At 38.8% G+C, this 22,272-nt stretch overlaps 1 protein-coding gene across 1 annotated transcript in view; it reads right to left on the bottom strand.

Moving 5' to 3' along the window:
* Positions 1 to 389: 389 nt before the first annotated feature.
* LOC122787158 (hyaluronan and proteoglycan link protein 4-like) overlaps positions 390 to 22,272 on the bottom strand; it is a 370,129-nt gene continuing 348,246 nt past the window's right edge. The window contains exon 5 of the mRNA XM_044053734.1: positions 390 to 3,520. Coding sequence (XP_043909669.1) covers positions 3,174 to 3,520 — 347 coding nt within the window. The 3' untranslated portion in view covers positions 390 to 3,173. The remainder of the gene's footprint in view (positions 3,521 to 22,272) is intronic.

Raw genomic sequence — 22,272 nt, 5'->3', positions numbered from 1 at the left:
GGGATACCTGATTGATTGACAGGTTGATTTTCTTCCTTCCTTGCCCTGCCAGTGATACAAAGGTGATGTCACACCACTAGCAAATATTTCTGTGATGAGACAGAATGTTGCAGTAGAAAATGCTTATATAGAGAAAATAGACCTCTGCAGCCACAAATTAAGCCCATGCAAAAGGGTGTGGAAGTCTGCCACTGGGTCTCAGTGCATGACCCCCATCCTCAAACAAGATGCACTCTAGAATTATCCGTAATAGCAGTCAGTTCTGCCATTCCCAACTCACTTCTTCATGTGAAAAACAAGTTGCAAGGATGGGAGGCAATGGATGAGGACAAATGCCAGATGGTCAGTTGGCTGATCACTATTGGAAGAAGATTAAAGAAAAACAAAACTACACTGTACAAACTTTAATTGTAGAGTTGTAGGAATGACAGTGTTTACTATGATCAGAGCGATAGTTGTTGTTTGACGCATCAAAAAAGAAATAGAAAAAAAATGGAACACTGACCTGAAAAGGAAAGTGCTTTAATTACAGAAGTGCATACAGAGAGACAAAAGTAAATCTCATTATGATAGGCATCACATTTTTTGTATTAGTTTAATGCAACACCATTTGAAAATGTGAAAACAAATGGAGCAAAATTTCTGACAATTCTTCACTTCAAAGGATATTTATAACTTTCTGTAATAAGCATGCACTCATGCAACTGTTCGTATCTTCTTTTTCAGCAGCCATTTTGCTTTTTGTTTGCTGATAAAAGCTACCATTAAACTCAAAGGCAGGAAATGGAGAAAAATTCCATTCTGGACTAATGCACCAACAACCAGTCAGTCTACAATGTTATTTATACTGCTGCCTGTTAAAACTATTTTTTTCATTATTATAGCAAATTCCACAATTTCTACATTTCTGCATTCCAGATTCTGTGCCCTATATTTCCTTTTCCATGTTCAGCATCTCATATTTTTCTCTGTACTTCAGGGTCTAAATTCCCACATTTTACATTCCAAGATTCTAATTTTGCATTCTAAACTTAGGACAGAATTCTATACTTATGCTTTTATATTCTACATTTGAATTGTTATTCTGGCACTTAAATGTAATTATTTTGTGTCTGACTTATACAGAACTGTTGGACTCTGCAAGTACCAAACACAAAATTAAGTAATTTGTTTTTATTAAAACACTGCGCATAATTAGTGTTCAGAGGAGGTGGCAGGAGCAGTGCGATGCATTAGGCCAAAGAGCATTTGCCTCAGATCTCTTTTACTTTTATGGCCTGGATAATGTGAAGTACAGCTCGCTGGCTCAGTTAAGTAGTGTTGTTGATGAATGCCTGAGTATGTGCTTTAGATATCTTTCTTTTTATAGAGTGGATGATGTGAAGTACAACACCTAAGATTATATGCCTCAGACCGCTTTCCAGTTATGGACTGGATAGTGTGAGGTACAAGGCCAAAGCATATGTGTCTTATACCCCTTTCTTTTTATGAACTGAGTGATGTGAAATACATGGCTAAAGAACATGTGCCTCCCACTCCTTTTACTTTGAGGCCTTATACCTGACATTGCTTAAAGAGGATGGTGAAAAATGGCATATCTCTGTATGGGCCAGCCAATGCTAAATACAGTATACTGAAAAGTATACAAAATGAGATATCAACTGCAAATCAGAAGTATGCCTCTCAACGGTCCAGATTTTTGCTCAAATTTTTGGTCTTCTCCTCATACAATTTGTGGCTTTCTGGCAAACCATTGAGGACTAAAATCACTAATAATTATACATTTTTGACTTTCTGACTTTATTTCCTTCAGAAAATGGAAGTTAAGTCAAAACCTAACATTCAAGCAACTTTCTAAGTTTATAAGAGCAATATTTGAAAACTGTCCTTATTTTTGGGCCTCTGTCCTCCCCATTATTGTTGGATTGTCCACATTTCTTAAGATAAGAAGTTGAGAGGTATGCAGGAAAGATGGAGGTGAGATCCTGGATTCATGTCACTTTAATACGTCTTGTGTATTTTCAGTCCTTTGCCCAAGTGCAGCCCTCATGGTTTCAGCCCCAACAGCTTCCAGAAAATCCCTTCAGATTTTCTCAACCTTGTTCATCAACACTAACCGCAATGGTGAAACATTTTTCACATTGAATTTGTTATAATACCTGCATAGTGAACTGATGCTCTGTTTGGCACAACTTGTTCATATATATATTGTATAGTATCACACATACACTCTATATATGGAAAGTAGCTTTGCATCTCACACCAGATATGCAGATATGGGCAAAGCGCTATAACACGCTACATACGGTGAAGTCCATAGCAACATGTACTTTGTATCTTATACTGTTCACATTAACTACAGTGTAATTATATTGTCTGCAGACACTCCATGGTGCAGTACTGGGAAAGGGAAACTATTGCTGAATAATGGAGTTAGATGGTACCAAGGGAGTATTTGTCTATTGCTTAAGTCATGGAAGTGAAGTTTGGACTTTGTCAGTACTGGGACAAGAAGCTTAAGAGTATAAAAACTTAACATCTTGTTTTTCTTCCTAAACTGGGGAATGAATCCTTAGAAATTCAAAGCATCAGGCTTCAGAATAGTTCATCTGCCACATCACATCAATAAGGACTATGCAACATGTTCTAATATTAGAATCCCATGTCTCTGTAAAGGACTACAGTATCAAATCAGATATAATCTACAGTATCTGACATCAAATGTAATTAAGGGATGCAAATCAGGTATGCTATTGATATGAGATGCCAATCATCTTGGAATATCTGGCTCTTACTGTTTAGAATTCCCTTGTTCTCTGCCTAAATTTATAAAACACTATAAACTGACTCTGATACTGAAGGTAGTTGCTTACATGCTAGCACTTGTAGTCAGAACGCAAGCATAGACATAATGGTGTTTACCACTCTGGGTGAAAATATGAGGAGCTAAAGAAAAATAGGAGGATGCATAGGCCAGCTGTTCACAGTATGATTATGATTATTATAATTATTATTATTTATAATACAGCATTACCTCTGAAGTGTTACGTGCACCATTTAATAAAAGAGTTCCCATACTGGTGTATTTGGCAATCATGGTGGTAGATCCCTGGTTTAGGATGTTAATATTATTGCACTAATAACATTGTAAGGTTTTGTTAGCACTTATCATGTTATACTTTATTTACAGTCCTCTGAATCATGTCTTTATTAATCACATTCTGAGAGCTTTTGTCTCCCTTTTTGTAACAATAAACTCCATAAAGCCGATATTTCTTATCTGGGAAGCCCAAGTTTCTTACTCCAGGTTCAGGTCCACCACATCTTTTTCTGGGATTTACAATGGGATATCGAATACTGCCATCATCGACCCATCCAGCCTCACAACGATCCAAGAGCTGAATTTTCCAGGCTGCATATAGCTGTCCTACCTTTGCTATAGCGGCACCTTCCAACTCACACATTATCACTGCTTCAACATAGTTTAATTTTCTAGCAGTCTTCCGGAAATAAACTTTGCCTACCAAAAAAAAGATGCAGAAAGAAATGAATGAAGTAGATTATACTAAAGAAATAAGACAAGGCAAAGACAATGATACATTTATACATTTTCAAAGATCTGTTGATACTGTAATGAAAACTTTGAGCATTATTATTTTACTGATTTAGTTTTATGTTTTGCTTACCGACTTGTCAAATTGGCAATGCTGATTTTCAGTGGAGGTCACCACGAAAAGCTCTATATAGATACTGATCATTTGTCATTAAACCATTGAGAAGCGGCAGACAATACAAGGCAGTTGTCATGTATATGCTTGAATGATTGTGCTGGGAAAGAATATATACATAGCATTAAGCTTTAAAGACTTCTGCTTATAGCAATACACAGCTGAAAATTAAGCACATCACATGAGGCCACTCTATGTCATGATGCATTTAACATGAGCTCAGCACTTTTTCCAAGTATGAGGAGCAATTATTTTGAATTAAAGTATACCAGACTGCAGTCAGGTTCTCACAATTGCACAGAAACACTTAATCTTTATTGTTAAATGAGGTTCTGCAAGACACCAGACTAATAGAATAACATATTTCATTAGGAGAGATATAAATAAATATATATATATATATATATATATATATATATATATATATATATATATATATATATATAAAAGATCAGTGGCAATAATTAAGGTGGGGAGTTTCTCTCTGACAACCTGTGTTTGAACAGATGAAGCAGAAAAGGGTGTTGTCCTTCCCCTTTGTTATTTGCTTTTTTCTTAGAGCCATTGGAAAAAAACGCAGGACTCGCAGATTAAAGGCTATAACTAGTATGGTAATCAAGGAAACTTAGCTTTATTCACAGATGATAGTATTATGTACTTCACAATTCCAGAAAAGTACATTTCTGTACTGTGGAATATTTTGAAACAGTTTCAAGTCTTTTCTGGATATAAAATCAATAAAGATAAAACAAAAGCTATAGCAGTAAACCATGTACCCATCCATGAATTGGTTCGGCAATACCCATATCAATGGGGACATGATAAGATGACATATTTAGGTTTATGGATTAAAAAAAAGGATTTGATTATGGCAGCTAAGGATATGTGGGAAGTGATTAACCAAAACATAATACAAAAATTGAGAAGTTGTAAGATCTTGATTATGGAAAAGGATAGTAAGATACAAGTGGTGAAAATGTTTCTAGTTCCTTTAGTATTATATACAGGTTAGGCATATTTTTTATCAGCCAGCATAGAAGTTGTGGACCATAATTAATAAAGACTAGAATGAATGTATTTAGGAAGGGAAGAGTGCAAGAATTAAGTCAGATAAGTTGCTTTGTCTCATGGGACAAGGTGGTTTAGGATTACCTGATTTGAAGGGGTACACAGTACAGGCTCATATACATAATACAAGCAGAAGGTTACTGATCAATGGAAAAGACATGGTGATGAAATGGGGGGGGGGTCAAGAAATATGGAGGGAGGAGGATTTTTGATTCAAGCCCTTAAGGAGAATAACAGTCATTAAAAATATTATATTAATAAATCAGCAGAAAGTATTCTAAGAACTAAGCCAACATTGGAATGAAGAAAGAAGATGTTACAAATAGGGATAACTGCAATAGGGATATAAAAAGTAGACAAGAAGATGCTAGAATTTATTGGAGAAAATTAGCAAAGGAACCAAGGCGTTGGAAGAAAATAACTGTGAAGGGAAAGATAATAGAGGGGGAAGAGGCCAAGCAGTATTTGGACTTCAGGTTAGAGACTGTCCTCTCTCCTAAGGATTGATAGCAGAGTATGGGCAAAGGGAAAGGGATAGGGGAGTGCTAAGTGAAAGGTCAGCTCTTCTTGAGTTTTTAGTTAAATCTAGAAAAGGATTTTCTGTCAAAAAGGTTTAATTAGTTGGGCATATAAAATACTGCATGAAGACTACAAGAATCAATCAGAAGAGTTGCAAAATATTGGGAAGAAAGAATGAAAAGGCAATATAAAAGCAACTGTAGGAAGACTATTGTATGGCTCCCAAGTATGCAATGAAGTCCAGAAGGTTTAGAAATTTTACATGGAGGCATGTGCATAGATATTTTTACACCCCAAAACAGACTTCAATAAATTTTTCCTTAGGTAAACAGTAATTGCTGGAGATGTGACAGAAGAAAGGCACCTGGGAATATGTTTTGGGGAATGTAATGAGTTAGCAGATTTAAAAACAAAATCCCTGCAAGTCCTTTGTGAGGAATGTTGGGTAAGCAAATGATTGAGGCTAAGGAAATGATTCTTTTGAGCTGGAATATAGACTTTAAATTGTCTCATCATAGTAAGGCGTTCCTAACTTGAATGCTATTGGCTGCCAAAAAATTCAATTACTATCAAATGGAGATCAAAACCTAAACCAACCTTAATTAACTTACATCTGTGTGGTGTGGAATATTACACCTTCTGCAGCCTGGGACATTCTGTATTCCAAAATATTTTATGAAAAAAAAACTTAAAAAGCATAAGATAAAGAAATATAAGCATTTTGTGAAGAATAAATGTTATTAAGACAGTACAAATATCAATATTATCAGTAAGAAGTTTTCTTTACAGTAATGATCGTAAGTGCATTCATAGTTTTTCTATAATGTATTGTAATACACATAAACCTAAAATTATATTTTTTCCATACTTTCACAAACAATTTGTCATATCTTTGAAAATGTGCAACCTAAACATATAGTGATAGAACATTTGTGTTAACCAGACATAATATTTCACATAACGACAAGAAATTCCTCTGTGAGTGCATGTTTATTGATATTTTTTACAGAAATATGAAAACATACTTAAGTCTATAATTATCAAAATAAATAACACTGGATATCTCTCAAGATGTGCAACTTAAAGTGAAAATATCAAAGCTAGTTTTCTTCAACAACATCTAAGGTTTCACCTGAAGTCATGCAACAGTTTGCAAGTCACTTGTTTGTTGAACTATTAAGTCCATATGGAAATATTGTTTATTTTCATAATTATTAACAAATAGCTAGCAATATCTCTGGTATAGTGTGATATAAATTGAAAATGACAATGACGTTTCCTGTTTTCCACCATGGCATATCAAGCCATATCTCCCAATAACATGTATGGCCCACCATTGTTTAAATATGAACATAAATATGAAAATACGAATAATAAGTGACAAACAGTGGTTACTTTCTCTACTGCAGGACATATTAAACAAGCAGTCTTAATGTAATTTTGTTAATAACACCATGCCCTTTCTAATGCTGCCTATAATTAGCTGGTAAGTTACTTAGTTAAAGAACCCAGACCCAGAAAAGGTCTGGACAAGATAAGGAGCTATGGGTGTGAACTGGAAGTATGCAAAAAAGTGCTATAGGTTTGAATGAGTTAACAGAAATACTGAATAATGTAAAGGAGATGAAATAAGTGGAGGTGGGATCTTTATAAAAAAAAGAGAAGGAGCATCTTACAGAAAATAAATGGAATTTGTGGGAACAGTTCATGCAGAATAATGTTCAGGAGAATTTTGAGGGAAGGCAAGATATAAACAATTTATATAATGTTGGAGTGAATAACAACTGTTAAAAAAGAAAATATATCATAAACACTCAGACGAGGGATCTACTCCTCTTCTGTAACATCAACAGAATGGTTTGGAGGGACACAGGATACTACTGCTCTGGAATAGACTCCCCTTCTACATAAAACAAAAATCTCATCCCTGTCCATATTCGAATGCAACTGGGATCTATGGATGGGAAATAGAAAATTTACCCAAGGACGAACTCTGAACTACTAATGAACAGAGACAGCTCCTAAATGCTTTATCTGATCTTCCAACTCTTCCACCCTTACTGCTATATAAACCCTGTGTCTTATAAAGGTTCTGCTTGTATTGTCAGGCTCTGGATTGCATTGCATAAGTGGAAATTCCTTAAGATTCCACGAGCAGGATAAGTTATTTCTTACACTTATTTCACTGAACTGCACTTCTGAAATGCTTATAATTGTGCTATACAGTTGATCTACTACATTTTGCACTGTTATAAAGCCTTTTTATTGTTTCACTGCATTTATGTACTGTTTTATACTGTTTTAACATTATTTAACTGTAAACTGCTTTTTCATACTGAGAGTTGTATTTTCTGTTTTGTGAGTGCTCTATCTGAGCTTTTCTGTGCATTTTTGATAATTGTCTGTTACAGTTAAAAGCATTCTCTAGAGTTTGCTCCTTGATCTGTTTAAAACTTTCATTTAGTGGCTACAGCTAGGAACTGTAATTTTTCCCACCCACCCTCTCTAGTGTTGTGTGTTCTTATACTTGGTGGCTTTGCAGTTGCCCGCCCATACTGCATATTTGATCTATGAAACTCCTCCCAGTCTAGTGTCATTAGTTCACTCAATCTAATAGAGAACATTTGTGAAGGCCAACCCACTGAGATTATTAACTTTGAATTAACTTCTGTTCCAGCTTTCGCCATTTCCATTTAACTGAAAAAAAAATTCCAAGCTTGCTTCCCCCTTTCCTGTGGCAGGTCTTGTCCAGATACAGATTTGCTGTGTCCAGGACTGTTTGTGAGCTCCTAAGCCCCCCCCCCCCACTTAACTGGGGTTAAACTATTCCAGGCGCCATAAAGTCTGTTCTTCAAAATTTCCCTTGCAACTAGCCAGCTTTTTAGTTTTAGCACTCAAATTTGTTTCTTTGAGCTCAGCACTTGTTCAGAACTCATTGTAAGCACTAAATAAGTTACAAATTACTACAGCACTCAACTTTCCTCACTTGTCTGGAGGAAAACAGTTTTTAGTACTTAATAAATAAGCACCTATTCAGGCATGTCTAAAGGTCAGCTCCCAGTGTTTTCTCCTGTCTACCTGATGAATCTGGGCATCTTGGGACAATGCAGCAATTGCCTCATGTAGACAGACAACCCTCTCCTCCTACCACCCAACACTACAACCTGTGAGAGATGCACTTATATAGCCAAACTGGAAGCAAAGCACTCTTCACCAAAGACTGGCCTAGACAGTCAAGAGGAGAAGTTAAACACTGGAATTGCACCACACTCATCACATAGTCCCTCAAAACCTACACCACCAAAACACACACACAGAAGCACAAAACACACACCTACATTCACGGAGGCTCTCAGTACAAATCTGCCCAAACAACAGAGACCTCCAAATCAGAAATGCAAGCAACCTCCACCCCCTCCAACACAACTCAAATGACACATACTCCACATACTCAGTGTGCTACTCAACTACAGCCCATAAGGCATAACATACCATCAATCTAGTCATAGGTGACTTTATAGTCAGGCACACTGATGTTCCCCTCACCAGGCTAAACAAGGAAAAATTACTATCAGCTGCCTGTCAGGTGCCAGAATCTGCCACATAACGCATGCACTCAGGTCACTCCACAACAAGTACAAATATGACTCTGTCATTGTCCATGTTGGTGTGAATGACCTGAGACTTACCTCCCTGGACTACATGAAAAGAGACATGGAGGAGCTCTCCGATCTTGTAGCCCAGGCAGGTATGACCCTAGCCCTGAGTAGCATCCTGCCATCACCCAGAATGATACCACAGTACAAGAACAAAATGATTGACTTTAACAATTGGCTAAGCTTCTGGTGTCATTCTAAGGGAATCCAGTATCTGTCTGCCTGGGATGACATGACCGACAGACCATGCTGCTTTGCCAGAGATGGCCTGCACCTGTCGCCCTTGGGATTCTGGATACTGGCAAAGGCTCTTGCCACCCCTATAGTGCCTTTTTTAGGCAAGGTTCAAATGACAAATTCACCACCATAACAGGTACAAGCAAGCAAAATCTGAGGGTAATGCTACTCAATGCTAGAAGTCTAAACCTCAAAATGCACTCACTCGAGGCACTCCTTAAAATGGAAAACATTGACATCTGTGCAGTGACAGAGACTTGGTTCAAAGCTCCAGAGAGCACCCCTGCATTACCAGGCTATAATTCATACCACACCTTTCGGCCACCAAACCCGGACCGAAACACTAAAGGTGGAGGCGTGTCCATATTCATTAAGGATATCCACACCTCCAAGCTAGTTGCTCAGCATAATGCATCCAAGATTATCCAAGTTCAACTAACTCTTGGCAAAACTGCAATCCAGACTGTAGCTTGCTACAGACCCTCCACCATGCCCCAGGATTCCCACTCCTCTTTTCTTGATACACTGGAAAATATTAAGGTACAACCCAACACTCTAATAATGGGTGATTTCAACTACCCTACCATTAACTGGGAAAACTACTCATATACCAACTCTTTTGCTCAATGCTTTCTGGAAATCATCAATTCCAATGCCTTGGATCAACATATCCACACCCCCACCAGGGGCAGCAATATCCTAGACCTGGTCATCACCAACATGGGTGACCAGTGTTCCACACCAGAGGTCAGCTCCTCGTTGGTCATATCCAACCACAAGCTAATCACCCTAGACATCCACATCCTGCTCCCACCCCCCATTAGGAAAACAATCATAATAATTTCTCCAAAGCCAACTTCACGCTTTTTAAGACAGAAGCGGCAAACTTCATGACACCCATGCAGATGGACAATAGAGGTACGACTGCTGAATCCTACACAAATGCACTTTATTAGTACTTACATGAGTGTATGGATCGTGCTATCCCTAACAGAACCAAGATGCTATCCTCCAAAAAAAGGAAGCCAATCTGGTGGTCTTCTGCCATAAACAAACTCTACAACAGAAGAAAGAAACTGTTGCAAAAATTAGTAAAATCTCATGATTGGAGGAACTCCCTGGTCAGCCTCAGTAAGAAGCTGAGATCCTTCATAAAATCCTCCAAAGCTAGTTATGAAAACAAAATTGCCACTGATTCTAAAGACAACCACAAAGTATTCTACAGCTATGTCAAGAATCTCAATGGCAACACTCAGATCTGCTCTGAGTTACAGCACAATGACACTAAATATACAGAACCAACTGATATTGCCAACATCCTGGCAGATAGTTTCAGTGCTAACTTTACCCCCCCCTCTCACTCCCTAAAGGGCCCATCTTTATACCAGAAGAATGCAAAGTTCCTGTAATCACGGCTACACAGGTAAAAACCTCACTCTCCAAAGTCAAGAACACAGCATCCGTGGGACCTGACAACATCCCAGGCTGCCTTCTACATGAACTACAGAATGAACTGGCACCCCACCTAAGTACCATGTCCAATCATAGCCTCACCTCAAGCTTTGTGCCCATTGAATGGCGCACTGTGACAGTTATCCCACTCCACAAAGAGGGGGCCACAACAGACCCCAGGAACTACTGCCCCATTAGCCTGATGAGCCTGGTCTGCAAGGCCATGGAACGTATCATGATGGAACTCATAAACAAAGACATTAGAGATCTCCAAACTCTGGACCCCACACAGTTTGGGTTTGTAAAAGGCAGATCATGTCTCCTAAACCTGATAGACTTCTTTGAAGTAGTCACCAAAGCCATAGATGAGGGTAAGGTGGTTCACACAGCCTATCTAGATCTCGCCAAGGCGTTAAACACCATCCCCCACTCTGGAATTATAGATAAACTCACTAAACTAGGTATAAATCCCTATGTCACAAGATGGGTTGCCAACTGGCTTACTGGCAGAACCTACACTGTGAAAGTAGCAGACTCCAAATCAGACTTCAGTCCAGTGACAAGTGGAGTACCACAGGGTTCAGTCCTAGGTCCTCTCCTGTTTGGTATCTACTTCTCTGAAGTACAGGCTAACACAGAAGGTCTTTGTCTAACTAAATTTGCAGATGACTGCAAACTAGGAGCTATAATCGAAACTCCTAACGATGTGGACATCCTACAAAAGGGCCTCACTGAGACAGATGCCTGGTGTCAAATACATGGTCTCAAACTCAATGCCAAAAAGTGCATTGTCATCCCCTTTGGTAAAAACTCTGTACCCATGAACTACCACATAGGTGGTAGTCTACTTAACACCGAAAGTGTGATAAGAGACCTTGGGACACAGGTGGACAGTAGTCTCTCCTTTGATAATCACATCACCACAGTGGTCAGGAAATCATTCTACGTGGCACACCTCATCACAAAAGGTTTCTCATCCAGAAAAAAAGAGGTCATTGTTCCCCTCTACTCATTACTCATTAGACCCATTATAGAGTACAACGTTCCTTTTGGTATGTACCTCACAAGACATCTACAACAACTGGAAAGGCCGCAAAAATACCTCACAAAGAGGATTACTGGCCTCAAACAGATGCATTACGCAGACCGTCTCAAAAAACTCCAGCTTTACTCCATCACATATCGCCTACTCAGAGGCGATCTCTGCCTAACATACAAAGCTATGTCAAACCCAGAGCTGTTGGACATTCTCCACATAAAGAAATCCCAATCCCTCTGAGCTACACGCTCTAGGGACCTAAACCTTGTCACCACAATAAAAAGAACATGCTGGAGGGATAGATTTCTGTCCCAGAGACTTCCCATACTCTGGAACAGACTACCTATCTATGTCAAACAGAGCTCCTCATTAGCACTCTTCAAGAAAAATTTTGATGATTGGATGGGTAATAGGAAATTCACCCCAGGGATCACTTCTGTGGTTCTGCTTGACAGGGGCACAGGAAAATAATTTTCTTGGGTGGCGAAAGCCAGGGTACCTTTTTGGCTAGGCTTGTATAGGCCCTAGGGCCAATAGCCTAGTACCTACCTATGAACCTATGAACCTATGACTCGAAATCCAGCTCCAGACAAGTGACAAGTGGAGTACCTCAGGTTCAGTCCTGGGACTACTCTTGTTTGGCATCTAATTCTCTGAAGTATAGGCCAACACTAAGGGACTCTGGCTAACTGCAAACTGAGAGCCATTACTGAATCCCCAAATGATGTGGATACTCTACAAAAGGGCCTTACAAAAACAGATGCTTGGTGCCAGAGCCATGGGCTCAAGCTCAATGCCAGGAAATGTACAGTTATCCCCTTTGGGAAAAAAACATGTACCCATGAATTACCACATAGGTGGCAATACACTAAACACAGAAAGTGTGATAAGAGACTTAGGGACACAGGTGGACAGTGGTCTCACCTTCAATAACCACATAGCCACAAGAGTCAGGAAATCCTTCTATGTGGTACACCTCATCACTAAGGCCTTTTTCATCCAGAAAAAAAGGAGGTCATTATTCCACTGTACTCATCACTCATTAGACCCATTATAGAATACAATGGCCCATTTGGTATGGTACCTCTCAAGACATCTGCAATGGCTGGAAAGGCCGCAGAAATATCTCACTAAAAGAATCACAGGCCTAAAGCAGATGCCCTGTGCTGACCGCCTTAAAAAACTCCAGCTATACTCTGTCGCATATCATCTACTCAGAGGCGATCTCTGCATAACATGCAAGGCCATGTCAAACCCAGAGCTGTTGGACATGCTACACTTAAAGAAATCCCAATCCCTCAGAGCCACACGCTCCAGGGATCTAAACCTTGTCATCACAATAAACAGAACATGCTGGAGGGATAGATTCCTGTCCCAGAGATTTCCCATACTCGGGAACAGACTACCTATTTATGTCAAACAGAGCTCCTCATTAGCACTCTTCAAGAAAACGTTTGATGATTGGATGGGTAATAGGAAATTCACCCTGGGGATCACTTCTGTGGTTCTGTTTGACAGGGGCACAGGAAAATAATTTTCTTGGGTGGCAAAAGCCAGGGTACCTTTTTGGCTTGGCTTCTATAGGCCCTAGGGCCAATAGCCTAGTACCTACCTATGAACCTATGACTCCAAATCCAGCTCCAGACAAGTGACAAGTGGAGTACCTCAGGGTTCAGTCCTGGGACTACTCTTGTTTGGCATCTACTTCTCTGAAGCATAGGCCAACACTAAGGGACTCTAGCTAACAAAGTTTGCAGATGACTGCAAACTGAGAGCCATTACTGAATCCCCAAATGATGTGGATACTCTACAAAAGGGCCTTACAAAAACAGATGCTTGGTGCCAGAGCCATGGGCTCAAGCTCAATGCCAGGAAATGTATAGTTATCCCTTTTGGGAAAAAAACATGTACCCATGAATTACCACATAGGTGGAAGTACACTAAACACCGAAAGTGTGATAAGAGACTTAGGGACACAGGTGGACAGTGATCTCACCTTCAATAACCACATAGCCACAACAGTCAGGAAATCCTTCTATGTGGCACACCTCATCACTAAGGCCTTTTTCATCCAGAAAAAATGAGGTCATTATCCCACTGTACTCATCACTCATTAGACCCATTATAGAATACAATGGCCCATTTGGTATGGTACCTCTCAAGACATCTGCAATGGCTGGAAAGGCCGCAGAAATACCTCACTAAAAGAATCACAGGCCTAAAGCAGATGCCCTATGCTGACCGCCTTAAAAAACTCCAGCTATACTCTGTCGCATATCATCTACTAAGAGGCGATCTCTGCTTAACATACAAGGCCATGTCAAACCCAGAGCTGTTGGACATGCTACACTTAAAGAAATCCCAATCCCTCAGAGCCACATGCTCCAGTGATCTAAATCTTGTCATCACAATAAACAAAACATACTGGAGGGATAGGTCCTGACCCAGAGACTCCCCAAACTCTGGAATAGACTGCCCATACATGTCAAGCAGAGCGCCTCCTTGGCCCTCTTCAAAAGGAACCTTTACGATTGGATGGGAGAAAGGAAATTCACCCCGGGGATCACATCAGTCACCCTGCTAGACAGGGGTCCAGGGAAGTAAATAGTGTGGGAAGAAATAGTCAGGGAATTGTTATGGCTAGACTTGTATAAGCCCTAGGGCCGATAGCCTAGTACCAGCCTATGAACCTATGAACCTATGAACCATCTATGGGTCCCCTCAAATTATCTATAGTATGTTTCCAGTAATTCTCAGTAGGGGTAATGCAACCACAGAATGGGTAAGACCAGTCTAACACCAAATGGGATAGGCTAATTCGAGCACCAAAAGGGAAATTGGTTAGATTTAAAATGGCCCACTAGGGCAGCTATCCTAGTACTTAACCTATGAACTTATAAAACATACTATGTATAATGTAGGAAACTCATGAAAAATGCATACAACTGTTTGTTTTCTCTTTTCATAACTGCAGGTATACCTATGCCATTATTTAAATGGTGTGAAAAAGCCACCACAGGCCTTTGATTCCAGGGCAGCCCATAGCTGGCAACAAAGTACCCTAAGTTACATACATACATACAAATATTTCAAGCATGGGCATTAATGCCCTTCTAGCCTGCCAATATACCAAAACACTTGTTCCCATAAAAAGTGTTGAGGCTGTTCTTAAAAAGATCTAAACTAGTACTAGCTTTAATGTAATTTGGTAGTCTGTTCCATGCATCAGCTGCTCTCTCAGAGATCCAATTAATACACTTCTCATTCCTATAGAATTTTCTACAAAGGTTGTCTGATGATTCCCTACTACTTTCTGAAAACCCCAAACATTCCCAGAGGTAGTTGTCTCTAAATGTCTTATATACCTGAATAACATCTCCTCTTAAATATCTATAGGAGACACTATACAAGTTGTGATATTTTAGTCTTTCATAATAACTTAAATTTCACGTCTATGAATGTCCTTGGTATATTTCTGCTGTACTCTTTCCAGTTTACTCATACTTTTTGCTGATATGGTTTCCATATTGTCATTCCATAATCAAGTTTGGGTCTAATGTAACCAACAAACAATGATTTCATCATTTCCGATTTCCTAGACGTTATACATTTTTTATACAACCTATAGTTCTATAACTGTCATTAACCAATTGGTTGATATGATTAGAAACACTCACAGCTGGATCTATCTATATACCCAGGCCCTTAAATGAGTCTACAATTTCAATTACTGTGTGCTGTATTAAATATTTGCCTTTCAGTTTATGTCTCCAAAATTTCATATCCTTAATTTTTGAAGTATTTATAAGCATACTATTCTACCATGCCCAAATGATCAATTTAGTCAAGTTATTTTGCAGACATGCCTTATCTATAACACGTGTAATCAGTTTACCCAATTTCAGGTCATCTGCATATAAACTGTAGAATCCCACAGATGAAAATGTTATGTATGAAAGCTACAATCTAAACAAGTCAGAGCCTAGGACTGAGCCCTGAGGGATATCCTGACTGCAACTAAGAATTTCACCTGTCCAATTGCTGTATGATACTTGCCATGTCCTATATGCAAGCCATGCAGCTATCCATTTTATCAAGAGTACATCAATACCTAGTTGCATTAATTTATTGATCAGTGTTTTGATATGACTCTGTCAACCGCTGAAGCTAAATCCATATAAATTACATCACGGCACAGTTTTTCATTCATAGCTGCTATTATATTGCTATAGAACATCATGTTACAGGTGGTAATAGATCTATTTTCAACATATGCATGCTAATATATGGTTTCAAGTCCCAACCTATCGAATTCTGACAATAACTTTTCCAATATTAACTTCTCCATTATTTTTCCACAACATAAAAGTAGACTTAGGGGTCTGTATGACTCTAGGTTTGTTCTACTCCCCTTTCCCTTAACGATTGGCTTAATCTTACGTCTCCAGTCCTGAGAAGTCGTTCTGCTTTTTTTTGTTCCCCCACTGTTTAAACCCTAAGCCCAAGTGCACATCACACATGCCCCATCCATTTTTAATCTGTTAGTCAAGTAAACCCATTTTAGTAGCACTGTCTGGTTTGCATATTGAGCAGGAGCAATATGTGAAAACAAATAACCAAAATAGTCTTGGCATTAAAAACAGACGAAGAACTCAAACTGCTGCATAAACCAGTTTATTAATCAAAGAGTTAAGTGCTTTCATTCCCTATCTTTGGGACTTCATCAAAATTAAATAACTTTTTTCCACTGCCCTTAAATAAAACCATGTAATTATTAAGTCATCACACAGCAGTCAGCCAATGTTAAAAAGTTTACATACATAAGTGATCAAGGTTTAAACCCATTTAGAATAATTTTGCTATCTGATAATCAAACACTAAAATACACTGTTTTAAAAATTTCATTAGACAAACTTATCAAATAAGTATAAACAGCAAATTAATGCACAAGATCTATAGCAGTGCCATAAAACAATCTAGTAAAAACTGCATAATAAAGACTATGATGTTCTAATATACATTATAAACCATTAAAAACATACGGGGAGACTGTGTTGTAAGGAAAGTTATAAGCTCACTCCTCTTAGCTAAATATACTAATTAAGGAAACATCATTTAACCTTGTTTCTCACTTGCATTCAATCTCACCTGTCACAATAATTCTCTGTATACTAAAGTATGTTCCCAGGGTCCACTGCTTAGATTTTTTACCACTTTCTCTAAGACTAAAACCTACATTTTCTGTTTTCCACACAATTAACAATGCCTGTATAAAGCACCTGTGTCCTTTTACTTATTAACATCATAACAATACTCATAGATCCTTTTCTTAAAGGAGCACTCAGCACTGTCTGGTTAAGTGACTTGTTTAGAGATACACAGTAAACAAATGGTGGTAGATAGACACAGACCCTGCACACTTGACTTCAAGAAGACACGTGTTAAGCACTTAAGAGCCTTAGTCCTCTGCACTAACTGCTAGATCTGTATTAACTTCTTTATTTTCTGAAATGGTCCCTGACCTTTGGAAAATAGCTATCATCCTACCACTTCACAAAGGTGGCTCCTCTAATGACATCTCTAACTTCTGTTCTATTGCTATACTTTCCCCATCTCTAAAATTCTTGAAAAATGTGTACAAAAACAACTACTAGACTGCCAGCTTCAATACAACATTCTTTTCCCTACACAGCATGGGTTCCGCCCGGGTCATAGTACTAATTCTGCATTACTTTCCTTCCTAGACACATTAAATAAGGCTCATGACTCAAGAAATGTTGTCCCTGTCTTTTATTTGAACTTGTCAAAAGCTTTTGACACTGACTCTCACCACTTACTCCTATCCCAGCTCTCTAAGATAGGTCTATCTTCCCATTCAATTAACTGGTTCAAAAGCTACCTTTCCAACAGGGAAATGCCGTTAGATGGCAGAATTTGCTTTCAGCCTTTATACATAACCCCACGGGAATGCCGCAAGGCTCTATTTTAGGCCCTATTCTATTCAATATTTTCATTAATAACCTCCACCAAGTTATCAAACAGGGTTCAACTTGTCCAGTACACGGATGGCCCTGTTATTGTCTGTTCAGCCCCTAACACAAATACTCTCAGGCATTCCACCCAAACAGCCTTTCTCAGTTTGGAAAAATGGCTTCTTGAAAATCACCTCTCCTTAAATCCCAAAAAGACTAAACTCATTATATTTAACCCCCAGAAAAATTCACCAATTAATAAAGACACCTTTGATATTTTATCTCTCAACTCAACCAAGATCGAGTTAGTTACACATACCAAACTTCTGGGTATAATAATTGATGAAAACCTCAAATTCGACTTTCACATTTAAAACAATATCAACAAAATGCAAAAAAAAACTCGGGCTTCTCTACAGGCATAACAAGTTCCTCTCTCTCTTTTCCAAATGTACTCTAGCTCTTTCTTATCTCTTGCCATCTCTCACTTACGGTGCTCCCATCCTAACCATCCTACATTCGTCTCTGTTATCAATACTAGAGTTTTGCTGTAACAAAATTGCTAAATTTGCAACTAACAACTGCCACTCTTCACACCACTGTATATCCCTAAAAGAACAACAATGGCTAGAACTCCCTTACTATCTACTCACTACCACACATAAACTGATTTACAAGCTCCAAGACTGCCTGGTCTCAGCTCCCCCCTCACCCTATACAACCCACTTAGAACTCTACGATCTGAACGCCAGTTTCTTCTCCAAACTCATAAACCAAAACTATCAGCAGGCAAATTCTTGTACTCCTGGAATGTTGCCAAAGCCCGCCACCAACTTTAAAAGCACTTTACATAACCACCTTCTCTATGCAAGTTGTTACGTAACTGTGGTGGTACACAAACTGCCATCTCTAACTTCTTCCCAAAAAAACCTAGGCCTTAACATCTTTCTTTTCTCCCCTATCTCCAATTCCCTTCCCTTACTGCCCTTTCTTCTCTCTACTTCTCTATCTGCCAAACCCTCCTCCCCCTTCTTCCCCACCATCTCTCCTCCCTCTTGTCACTGACCCCATTACTTTCCTCTCTCCCTTCCTTCTCTCATACTTCATTCCCCGCTTTCCTCCATTTCTTATTCTATACTCTCCACCAAGTCAACTCAGTTTCTCATTTCATGTCTCTGATTGCTTTCTCTTTGTATGACTAGCTCCTTCCTGGTAATTCTATTAACTCAATTCCTTAATCCCTCCCTTTCTTGACTCATTATAATTCCTGATTTTAATATAATTCACATGTATTCCATGTATTTTTATTATTTTCTGTAGACTCTTTCTAGTAAGGCTCCATATTATATTGTTTTTTGGTTTAAGCAGTAACCCAATTTTTGTACTCATTTATTGTGATTTTCTTAGAATTTGTTGTAATCTGTACCTTTTTCTGTGTTGGAGCTTTTCTCCCCAGGTATCCACTGAAAATGGGCTATCATGGCCCAGTGGACTTTCCCAGTAAACAAATGCTGTTTAAATAAATGATAAATAAATAAATCATAGTAGTCTGCCTCCAGAATTTGCAAAGTATATCTGATTTTGTCTCATGTTTAGGCACTGTCCCATTAACATCTTCTTTCTTGTAAATGATTGCTGTCAGTCAGTAATGGTGGCTGTGAAGAAAATGATAACACCATCATCTGTGTTAGCATGACTGGCAGGAGCTTTGTGTATATTCTCATATTAACTTGTATTGTATGCCAGCATGTCTAACTGTAAGAATGTAAATTTTTGTGTCTTTTGGCTTTTCCCGGTTAGGGGTCGCCTCAGCGGAACTCCGGTCCGCTAATGATTGGCAGTAGATTTTGATGTGCTGGCTTGCTGGGCCTAATGCACAACCTTCAATGAAGGAAGGCCCATTCACGCATGTCGACACACAGAAGACGCTCTAACTGAGAATCGAACGGGCAACGTCTAACTGTGAGGCGGCAATGCTACCGCAGCACCATCACCGTGTAAGAATGTAAATAAGTTTTAAAATGTTGAGTATTTCCCTGTTTATATAAAATTTTTAAAGAATCTGTCAGTGTTTTGATACATTTCTAATTGCACATGTTTGTGAGGGAGATTTTAGGGCAGCTGCGATGGTGCAGCGGTTAGCATTGCTGCCTTACAGCAAGAGGTTATCCAGTTCGATTCTCAGCTGGGGTGCCTTCTGTGCGGAATCTGCATGTCCTCCCTGTTATCACGTGTATTTCCTCTGGGTGCTCCCGTTTCCTCCCACATCCCAAAGACATGCTGTATGTGGATTGGACACTCTCAATTGGCCCTAGGTGTGAGTGTGTGCATATGTGTGCCTTCTGAGGAAGGTTAGGTGCCGGGCTGGCAACTCAGCACTGTAAAACTCCACTACCAATTGTTCTGTGGACTGCTGTTCTGCTGTGGCAACCCCTAACTGTTATAAGCCGAAAGGAATGTAAGTCAATGCAATATGTTGTTCTGTTAACTTTTTAAGTGAATTAGAGTTGCCTGGTACTTAAGTTTCTCATCTATCAACAAACTGTGTCCTGTAGTTAAAAATATAAGGTTGGGATCCATCCACTTCCATTTCCCTTATGTGTGGCTTTGAGCAAGTGATTTAACCAGAATGTGCTCCCATGTTACCCTGGAAAAGATGCACTTTGCCCAATGGGTTTCCCTGGTTAACCAATAGATAAATAAAATAAGATTTGAAAATTGTCCCTTTGGGGCCTTTGTCTTCATGCTAAATTTTGGGTTTCTCTAGAATTCTTAAACAAAGAAGTTGAGAGGTATTTTGATTGTTCTTTGTAAAATTTCTGGCTTTCTGAAAATGTGAACTGCATTCAGTAAATATTGACAGCCATGTGAGTTTCAGACTTTGTATCTTTAAGGGAATACTTGCTAATGCAAAGTTTGTTATTCTAGCAACTTGTTAGGTATATAAGAAAAATATTTAAAATCTGTTCCTGATTTTGGGTCTCTCATCTCTGTTTCTTTAGCTAAAAAGTTGAGAGGTGGAGGATGGGTTGCACTACATGATTCTGAAACAGCAAGGTGAGATGCATTTCTGAGCTATTATTTATTAATGTAATATCTCTTTAATCATCATTGTATAATTATCGCTTATGACATAGGCAATCATACAATTACATAAATGAAAAAAAAACATATTGACACATTTTTAATTACAAACATTATACATCACATATAATCTTATGTACTGTCATTGTTAATCCAGCATTACATAGCTCACTCACTTCATGCTGTCCCTTAAACCTTATTCCTCCTCCAAAACATTATTCTGTGCACTGTTCCCACAGTTCCCTTTGTCTATGTAATTTGCTTCTCCCCTTTTTCTAAATGTCTCACTTATAGTTCTTTTATCTCTGTTACTATATTCCCTATTTCAAATACGGTTAGTTTAGATTTTGATTTCTGTTTTCTAGTAACTGTTTTTGACAGCCACCAGAATTAAACTTAGCAAGGCCTGGTTATGACTACACAGTTCAGATCCTGTATCCCAGCTCAAAAGAAAACATTTCCTAAGTTACATCAATTTGCTCATCCGGTATTTCTGTATGGAATTTTTTAAGCCTTCCAACTCATTACACTCCCAAAAAATATGTTCCCAATTACCCATTTCTTCCCCATCATACTGCCAATATTTGTAATCTACCTGAGTAAAAATTCTTTGAAGTCTGCTTGAGATATAAAAATACCTATGCAAACTCTTCCAGGAACAAATCCTAAATTTTCTAGATTTTGTTGCATATTTTGCGGCCATAAATATATCCTTCCATTATTATTTTTGTGAATTGCTTATCCAATCTCTCTTCTCAGTCTTTTCTAACTTCCTTTGATTGATTGCTATAGTTATAGTTATATGGCCTATGATGCCCCACCCCTGAACCAGTAATCAAGGAGCCTCAATCCTCACTACTGGAGACAGGTACAGACACAGTGTTACCAGATGCAGCTCTCTGAATCAAGTGCAATTTCCCAATTTCCCTTAAGTGCACACAGAGACCACAGTCAGTCTGGGGCTGGTTTCTACCTCTTTCTCCAGAATCCCCACTGGCACAGCTATAGAGTTGATATCTCAGCTGAGTGGCCAAGTCAAGCCCTCCAGCACACTTTCTGTCCAACCAGTGCTTCTTGTCCTTGCCAAACTAGCTGATACACACACACACACACACACACACACACACACACACACTTTGAGGTTTGATTTACACATACACACACACACACACACACACACACACACACACACACACACACACACACACACACACACACACACAGCTGGGAAAGGCTGACACTGGTTTACTAGCTATGTCCCCTTTTTCCCAGACTATAAGGTAGTTATCACTTCCACCTGCCACTCCTTATCAGCTACTTTAAGGTCCTTAACAAAGGGTGTCCAATCTTACTGTGTAATGTTGTTATCAATACAAATGGCAGTTTGACCAAGAGCAAGGATATTAGGAGTGGCCTACACAGTGTCACCAAATAAATAGGCAAGTACTCTCAGAACTTAAATAGCTCTTACAAAGATCACCCACAATGAAAGGTTTAAATATATTTAATAATAAATA

The sequence above is a fragment of the Protopterus annectens genome, chromosome 13.part0 (genome assembly GCF_019279795.1).
Source record: "Protopterus annectens isolate FY-2018-M chromosome 13.part0, PAN1.0, whole genome shotgun sequence".
NCBI lineage: Eukaryota > Metazoa > Chordata > Ceratodontiformes > Protopteridae > Protopterus > Protopterus annectens.
The sequence above is the reverse complement of the archived record's forward strand: the minus strand, read 5'-3'. Positions and strand labels throughout refer to the sequence as shown.